The following is a 9,109-nucleotide window of genomic DNA, read 5'->3' on the forward strand; positions in this document are numbered from 1 at the left end:
TACTTCGGTTTCCCCTGCCAATCTTCATTCCACCAATTGCTCCACAATCACCCTCACCTATCATCTGGGGCTGGTACAATAGGCCAGAATTGACCGCAGTACAAGGGACTTAGTCCCACCCCACTAGCAATAAAAAAATAGTTCCTATTATCCAGATTGCCCTGTATGTAGTTTAAATACTGACAGCGCGTCTAACTAAAGTGTAAACAAAAATGTTTTCCTTCAGAGAAGTTTAAATATGTGAACCCCACCTACTCTGAGATGATATACTTATGAAGCATGCCTGTCTGGGTTTTCCCTGTTTCATATGCTTGCAGGACCTTGGAGATCTGTGTTACGATAGTAATGCTATTGTTCAGCGCTACATTGAGAACCCTCTGCTCATCGGCGGCTATAAGTTTGACCTCAGATTATACGTGTGCATACCGTCATACCATCCACTAACAGTTTATCTGTACAAGGAAGGTCTGGTCAGATTCAGTACGGACAAGTTCTCAATGGCTGACCTCAGTAACCCGTTCTGTCATCTCACGAACAGTTCACTCAATAAATGGGGACCAGGTTATAATGAGAAAAAGGAAAGAATTGGTCCAGGTATGTGACATGCATAGGCCTGTTCTTTCATTACATATTTTTCGAGGTATAGGAGATGAAGAAGTACCAATACTCCTACACAGTGCACGTTTCCTAGGATATGGAGTACAGAAAAAATGCAAAGAGCTTGCTTATACTCATACACAGTGATTATAAGTTTCCTTTAAATATTCTGAATTTCACTAAGCTCTAAAATAAGGCTTTATACTTTGGATTTTCCCTCTGTGACAACAGATTAAGGCGGAAAAGTGTGAAAATTTCCGCGTTAAATTTGTGACAACATATAACGCCTAATTTCACTGCTGCCCTGTCTAGAGAACTCTCTGCACTTAGATCTGGATGCAGGTCTAATCGATATTGGCTTAGGTTCAGAGAGCAAATTATCATCAGTACACGTTACGTATCTTTTGCCGTTTTTCTGGGTAAACGACGGACTGATTGGAAGCTTCTAGGCCGCTGACACGCTATGATTACAGACATCAATAGCACGCAAGTTTTCCGGTTTTGTGACTCTGCAATTTAACCTACACTAAGACTGCTAACATTACGTTGGCCGAAATACGTGGTACAGTCATTAAGTTCGTGGAATGTGGTTTTATTGCATCATATTACAAGGTATTCACATGCATTTACACAGATCCACATCGGCCCTCAAAATAGTTGCCGTTGGCTGCTATGAAAGCCTGCCAACATTGATATAGCTGCAGAAAACTTTGCTGAAACATATTGGCAGGAAATTCCTGAACGGCGTCTCTTGTGGCATTGACCACCTCCTCGGACGGCTGAAATCTACGACCACGTAGCTTTGCTTTCAAGCGGTGAAAGAGAAAGAAAATGCATGGTGCGAGATCAGGTGAGTACGGAGGGTGTGGCAAATCGGTAACCTGTTGCCTTGCCAGTTCCTTTTGGACAAGAACAGAGCGATGTGCAGGGGTGTTGTCGTGTAGCTACAGCCACTTCTTCCTACTCCAAACGTTTCGCTAGGGATTTGCCTAGTTTTTGGCAGAACTTGATATTTGCCGGTTGTTCAAAGTGCCACATTTTCGATTTCCGCCACTTGCATTGAACTGCAGTTCATAATAGAGGATGTAGATTTGCTTACACTGTTTGCACACAACTGCCTCTTGCTATGACGAGAGATGAACTGATAGGGCATCATATCGTGCCTCAATCTATCCGCCATAGTGCACTGCAACGACGCGCTGCGGCCAGTCCACGAACTTATTGACTATGGTAGTAGTATCAAGAACTCAGTTCGCTATATACAATTTGATTCTAAATTATTGTCCGGGTTTCCGTAGCCTATAATTTTCAAACCAGAAATAACAACATAAAACTGCCAATAAATTTTAAAGCGTGATTCAAAAAGGTTTATTATATAAAGCTGTACTTTCCGCATTAATGTCTGGGAGAAAATATGACGTCATACTCAAAATGGCGACCGTAATATGCTTATTTTGATTTTTCGAAAGAAAGTCCGTAATAAAACTGGTACGTCGTTACATTACTAAATATGAAAAAGACTCCCCTTCAAATAATGCTATCCGACGTTGACTATAGCAGTTGCAGGAGGCTGGTAATTTTCTGCACCGAAAGAAGCTGGAAATGAAGTAGAACACTTGGAAGAAAATTGAATACTGTTTAGACATCTTACGTGCCATGAAAGGTGCATGTATTGAAGTTGTTAAGCATTCTACAGCATTAATTCTATAAATAATAATATTTTTAGTACACTTACACATGCATTCGGCAGTTTTATTTTACTGTTTTCGGTTTGAAGATTATAGGCTATAGAAACCTCGACAATCATTTAGAATCACAGTATGTAATCTTTCGCTCTGCAGATTATATTTATGAAATACTGCACAAAAATATCCTTCCATTTTTTGTTCAACACGAATGATGAATTTGTTCCCTCGTTTACTAAACTTTCGTATATTTTACATAGAAGTAAATTCTTGACTAATGTGATTTTTATTTCAACACGAGACACATATTATAAATTCTTCCCTTGTTTATTTCATAAACAAGGGAAGAATTTTAGTAGCCTGTTCTCATGTTCACTCTCCCAAACAATTCTTTTGTTTTGAATGATACAGGCGTCACGAACCTCCCTCTGGGCTTATGCCATGATGCTAGAGAGCTATGCTAGTATGAGTGTAAGCTCCTGGACAGGTCGAAGGGTAGAAGCCAGAAGAAAGGAAGCCTTTGATCCTCAAACTTGGGGTGTGACCTCATAAAAATAATATATTTAAGAAAACTTAACAGTATAGGCAAGATGAAAGGAGAATGGGCAAGTTTCTCCGAGCACCACAGAGTCTAGGAGTAAAGTAGTTACTACAGCGTGACAAGTCTTTGCGTTAAGTAAATGGACAAATTCCATTTTGAATTAGTCCACTATAACGTCTATCTTAAAATGTTTTCTTTCCGCAATTCGTTAATACATAGTAGCGCTTATTAGATATAAACTTTACTTAAATGTTTTAAGAAAAACAAACAGATATTTTATATTGAAACTGGTAGGAAGTTAACAACGTTTTGGAAGAACCTGCTACCTCCATCTTCAGGGTAGCAGAAGAGTACTGTTGAACTGATATTGTTTCAGGTTGTAAATGGTCTCTGAGACAGTTGCGTCGGTATTTCCACCAGACGAAAATCTCGGATTGGTTGCTGTGGCAACGAGTCTCTGCCCTTGTTGTCCTCACTGTAGTCAGCCAGCTTTCTGGCATACCCAGCACAGCAAACTGCTTCGAGTTTTATGGCTTCGACGTTCTCATTGACGCAAGCCTCAGGCCTTGGCTGTTAGAAGTGAGAATTGTTTATGTCAATCATACTTTGATTTTTACAACCTGTTGATTACTCTGCAGTAGTTTATTCCTGGTGTGGATTACTTTGATAGGATAAATAAATATAAGCCATAGATAAACAATCCAGATAATACCAGGTAAGTAAACAATATCCAGTATACCTACTTAATGTAAGAATAAAGTTGTTTTTGTGCCTGAAAATCACACCATGAACCCCACAAACTACGAGTACGTCAGTCCGCGTCCTGACAGGATGGATGTAAAGAGGGCTTTAAGGTTCATTTTTCCCTCGTTTGCCTTCTACCCTTTTCCTGAACCATTTATACTTTTTCTGTAATCATCCCTTCTGTCATGTTTCACTGGCCACCTTTTTGCATGATGAATATCTACCACATTTTTACCTTTGGCGCTACAGCCCAAATTTGGACCTTGGCCTACCTCCATGAAACTCTCCGTTTCACTTTGGTTTACTAGATCTCAGACATTCGGTAGGACTTCTTGGGCGGGCGATCAGCTCGTCGCAAGGTCTTTACCTGTACACAAACACAGAGAAACGTACATATACACACAAACACCAAACATCCATGTGCTGAGTAGGATTCGAACCCACAATCCCGGCTTCCGAGCGAGCGAAGACGGTGCATGCATTAGACCGCTCGGCTACCGTGACCGGCTCTGCCACATTACCCCATATACGTGTATAAATGCAATCATATACAGAGTTGTCACGCGTTTGTGTTTATCTCAATAGCACCCCCCCCCTTTCCTAGGCCCATATATTTTCTACATAACATGGTGCAGCACATTTGCATAACTGCTGTCTCACAAGCATAACTGTCCCATGGTTTCTGTGAGACTTCCAGAGAACAGAGAGACGGATGGATTCTAAAGAGTTCTCGTCATGATGTAGACGAGTAAAATTCAGAATTACTTGGTCTAGTATTCTAAAAGCTACAGAACTCAAGTTTCGAAAACTGTATATGTTTCCGTTTTCGGGTGAGGGGGAGATATCTACTCTGTTGGGTCCACTAGAAAGATATATCATCAGACACTGTATTGTGTAGAATAAGACTGAGGTCAGATCTTTCTAAAGGATCGGATATAGTACGTGTCTCCCCCTCACCTGAAAACGGAAAAAAGATCCAGCTTCCGAAATGTTGCAGTTTCTAGTTTTTAGAACACCGAACAATGGACATAGTCCAAGAGCCCAGTAATTCTGAGTGAGAAAGGAATGTCTAGTACATATTTTGTTGCACTGACCATTGCATGTACAAGATCTACGCTGGACCGAACAAGTTGGTCTAGACTGGATTCGAAAGATACTCGGTGTTTCGTGTTTCTTTCTACAGCCTCTCCAGGCAAATAGCTTCCGATAAGGTGATTTTCTTTTCCAATTTACCTAATTCTTCCAGCCGCACTATGGCCCTGGGGTCGGCTCAGCCTCTTAACAGAAATGAGTACTAGGAGACTTCCTGGGAGTAAAGGGCGGCCGGCGCGTAAGGCTGACAACCTTACCGCCATCTGTGAGCCGATTGTCTAGAAAACGTGGGAGCCTCGACGTCTTACAACTCTATGGCCCTTCACGGCCTGTTACAGGGATAGCTTTACCTTCTTTCTTTACCAGGCAAATAACAGAATAGTATGTAAGATTTGAGGCTTTCACGGCGGTGACTATGAAGAAAGCAGTCTGCTTTTACCGGTTCTCACGGTCTCTTTGCTTGCAGATTTCTTATATATTTTTTCTTCTACCCTGAAGATGGAGGCGATACGTTCCTCCGAAACGTCGGTTAACACCACATATACACGGTGCAAAATCCCAGAAGACTGCTTTCTTCAACAGAATAGTAAATCGATTAGGCCACTACTGCTTGTTGCCAATTCCTCTTCAATTAATCATTCATCTATCACCTTACCATCCGAATGAAAACGTCGTTAAATACCCACTTCCCCCTAAAAAATTAACGTTAGAGTTTAGCGATCTGTCGGTGTACGTTTCCAATACCTTTCGCAAATCCTCGAAAATTATTTTTGACATATGTATTCTGTTCTACTGTGGCTTGTGATCTGCATAGTGTTAAATTCATAAAGGGCAGAACACTAGCCCCTCTTTACCGTCATGATTTCCCAGGGAAGATATTTTGCCTCACTGCACTGCTATCTAAATTGATGAGTCCTGGTTAATGGATCGACTGATTACAACTTTATGTGCAACGGTCGTCAAGCAAAATAATCTCAGAGCTGTCTATACAGCAGAACTATGCACAATTCACAGAGCGCTTCTTTATATCAGCTGTCGTACTCAGACATTTTTTATATCTGTCCAGACTCATTTAGCATCACATGCTTGCCCACCCCATTACAGCTCAAATCCAGTGCCAAAATATTTCATCTCTACGAAAAGAGTTATTATATGGTGTTCTTCCGGGTACCAGGCCATTCCGTCCTCCCAGGCAAAGACGCACCGACGCTTTCTGCAGGCGAAGTTCACTCTTGTGACCAAGCATTCATACAGATCTTCACCATGCCGTGTGCTGTTCCTATCAAGAAGTTGAGTACCACTATATCAGTCTCAATCACATCTGCAGCTCTGCCCTGGTCGCAGTCTTCTGACACACGGACATTTGTTACACGATCGAAACATCTGACTCGTGCTCAGCGCGTGGCACAGGTAACAATATGGTTTATTTTAATCGAATGTCAAATTTTCGACATCCTTATGTTTTCCAACTTCAATGCCCTTTACTGGACATCCTCCGGGAATACCGCTCCAGAGTGAGTAAAGTTTTATAATTTCTTAGTGGTATTATCCTCTTCAAAACAGCGGGCTTATAATATTACGGTGTGTTATACTTCCTTAATAACTGATACCTTCACAACGTGGCACATGTATGTACAACCTATGTTGAAGTTTGTACTTTTATGTCTAATGTAAATTTGAACAACACTGCACCATGCATAGCATAGTCGGTATAGTGACTGGCTGCAGGCTGGACGACCGAGTCCCGATAGGGTCAAAAATGTTCTGTTTTTCAAGTGGTCCAGACCGATTCTGGCGTCCAACCAACGTCCTGTACAATGGGTACCAGGGGCTCTTTCCCTGGGGGTAAAGCTGTCGGGGCGTGAAGCTGACCACTCATCTCCAGCTAGTGCTGAGGTCGAGAAAATTTGGATCTATACATCCACTCCCCCGTACGCCTATGTAGGGTGGTGCTTATTTAAATAAGCACAGGGACAACTTTACCTTTTACTCCACCAGTTACCTCATATTAGTATCTCCCCTTATTTACTGACCATTTGCGTTACAGTACGCCATGTATTTATTGTAGTTGTAAGTGTACTTTCATTGTATTCATTGTGTGTATTGTGTCCTTTGTTCTTTGTGTAGTTTTTTGTGCTGTGTTTTGTTTGAGAGTGGTGTGTTATTTTGTGTGATGTGCTTGTGCGTTGTGTCTTATTGTAGTGCCACTACATTCATTCATTCATTCATTCATCAGTAATCTGTCAAGACGACAGGTCCACAGTCTCTTCCAAAACAGTTCCTCCACTTGATGCGATCTAGAGCTTTCTCCTTCAAATGAGAATATCCTCTTCTGTCCCCAAGGTCATTCAGCATCTTCTTACGTCTTCTTCCTCGTCTTCTGGTCACTTCTATCCGCCCCTCTATCTTTCCTTCAGTAACTTCTTTTAGAAGGCAGTTACCGCGTAAGATATGACCAATCCATGGGATCTGCCTCGGGAGTCAGGCTTGAATTAATTTCACCACAAATGCATGAGCTGACTCCCAACTTTGCAGCCCACACACAAACGAGTTTGGCTCATTGGAACCCAAGCCAAGTCGGACTCGCGAGCCAGACTTGTACGTGTATGGACCCCTTCAGTCACTTCATTACCCACATAGATCAGCGCTTCAGGACTAACATAAGACCACTATCATCATAAACACAGCAGCATGCATGAATGTGGGATGTTAACATGGGACACCAATTCTTTTAAAAGATCTTCATGTTTATTTTTCATTATATGAAAATTGTATAATTGTACATCATACCATAAAGAATTCTATGAAAATATGAATTTGTGTTTTTCTGATTCATTATTTAATTAAAAACTCAGTTGCATCTGGATGAATATTTTCTTTTAAATTGCTGTTCCTGAAAGTTTAAAACCAATTATGAAGAACAGTTAATTAAATATTATTTTCTTTTGTGTGTTTTAGGTTAATTTAAGTCCTGCACTTGGAAATGATTGTGATATAGACCAGATTGTGAAAAAACCGATGTTACATGATATGTTTGACCTTCTTGGTCTGCCTATGTGCAATACAGGACTTTCACTCTTCACAACCTGGTCCACTTTAAGCCATAATAAATATCCAGATGACCCAAGCTCTTCAGAAAATGAAGACAGTGAAAATGAGAATGGTGGGGCCAAAGTCTTATCTGGAAGGAAAGGAGCAAGTTCTTCAGCTCTGAGTGTACTAGCAGTTGCAAGCAGATGGAAAAGACATCAGCAGAAGAATCACAATTCAACACAGAGTACATCTATACAACATACAAGAAAAAAGAATGTGTGTCTTCAGGTTGTCAATCATTTCAGTCTTCCTGGATGTTCAGGGGCAATAGGGTCATGTAATCAAATGTCCAGTGGAAGAACACCTAGGACTCAAACTGCCAATACCAAAACCCCTATCAGATATTCTTCCATTAATAAAAGTATTGCTCAGAATTCATATTCTTCAACAGTTTCAGCCAATGGTGTAGGTGAAGATGATAACCATAAAACAATAAGCAGCCGGAATTCGCAAAATCCAGAGGAAGTTTGGATGTGCTATAATGCATTACTTACTGATCACAGTAGAAACCAAGTCCATAGTTTCCGTGGACAGAAAAAATACCCACCACCAATGCTGTGGGGTAATGGACGTGACTGGAGATCTCCTCCAGCAAGGGAAGGCAACTGGGTGAGGCTGTTCCCTTTGAGACCCACAACTCAGTACACTATGCAAATACCACAAAAAATCCCAACAGTTGTGCAAGGGGACACAGAAGTGAAGAATGTAGTTGCAGCTGTTCACAAGTATTCCAAAGCAGCAAGGGAGATTTTTAAATGCAATCCAACATTTTCAGATGAATCATTCAGTACAATTATGAAGCAGACACTAGGAATGATATCTGAAGTATGGTTACCAAGCAAATAGTAAATACGAATACTGTGAATATAAGAAATAGGTAAATAAAGGTAACTGTAAAGATAAAAAATAGCATGTGTTGTCATTTAAAACATAACACAATTTATGACACTGTAATCACAAATATGGCAATATTTTTATTTTACAAAAAACACCCAGTGTATCAAAACAAAGAATAGATACTTTGAACTGTGCCATAAAATGACCAGTTTTTTTGCAATATGTTTACAGCCCAGCTGACAGAAGATATGGATATTATTTCAAATTTATTTGTGAAAGAAATCAACGTACATATAAGAGAAATATATTTAATGGGTTAGAGAGGACAAGAGAAAGGGACAGATGTCATGAACATGAATGCTAAATGTTTTAATTGAGCAGTCATCAGATTGAGCCAATATAGGCATACTTTTTAAGGAAAGAAAAGATGTCTCTATAATTTGACATGAACGCCCTGCTAAATCTCAATGATTTAATGAAATCTGATATGTGGCTTGTCATACTTTTGCTCTCTGTTGGT

General features: G+C 40.4%; 1 protein-coding gene across 1 annotated transcript in view; it reads left to right on the plus strand.

The window, feature by feature from the left end:
• LOC111863824 (probable tubulin polyglutamylase TTLL2) overlaps positions 1 to 8,637 on the plus strand; it is a 25,204-nt gene extending 16,567 nt beyond the window's left edge. Inside the window, exons 5-7 of the mRNA XM_023850551.2 lie at positions 318 to 594; positions 3,200 to 3,402; positions 7,618 to 8,637. Coding sequence (XP_023706319.1) covers positions 318 to 594; positions 3,200 to 3,402; positions 7,618 to 8,598 — 1,461 coding nt within the window. The 3' untranslated portion in view covers positions 8,599 to 8,637. The remainder of the gene's footprint in view (positions 1 to 317; positions 595 to 3,199; positions 3,403 to 7,617) is intronic.
• Positions 8,638 to 9,109: the final 472 nt, after the last annotated feature.

This window comes from Cryptotermes secundus, unplaced genomic scaffold (assembly GCF_002891405.2).
Source record: "Cryptotermes secundus unplaced genomic scaffold, Csec_1.0 scaffold1695, whole genome shotgun sequence".
NCBI classification, from domain to species: Eukaryota; Metazoa; Arthropoda; class Insecta; order Blattodea; family Kalotermitidae; genus Cryptotermes; species Cryptotermes secundus.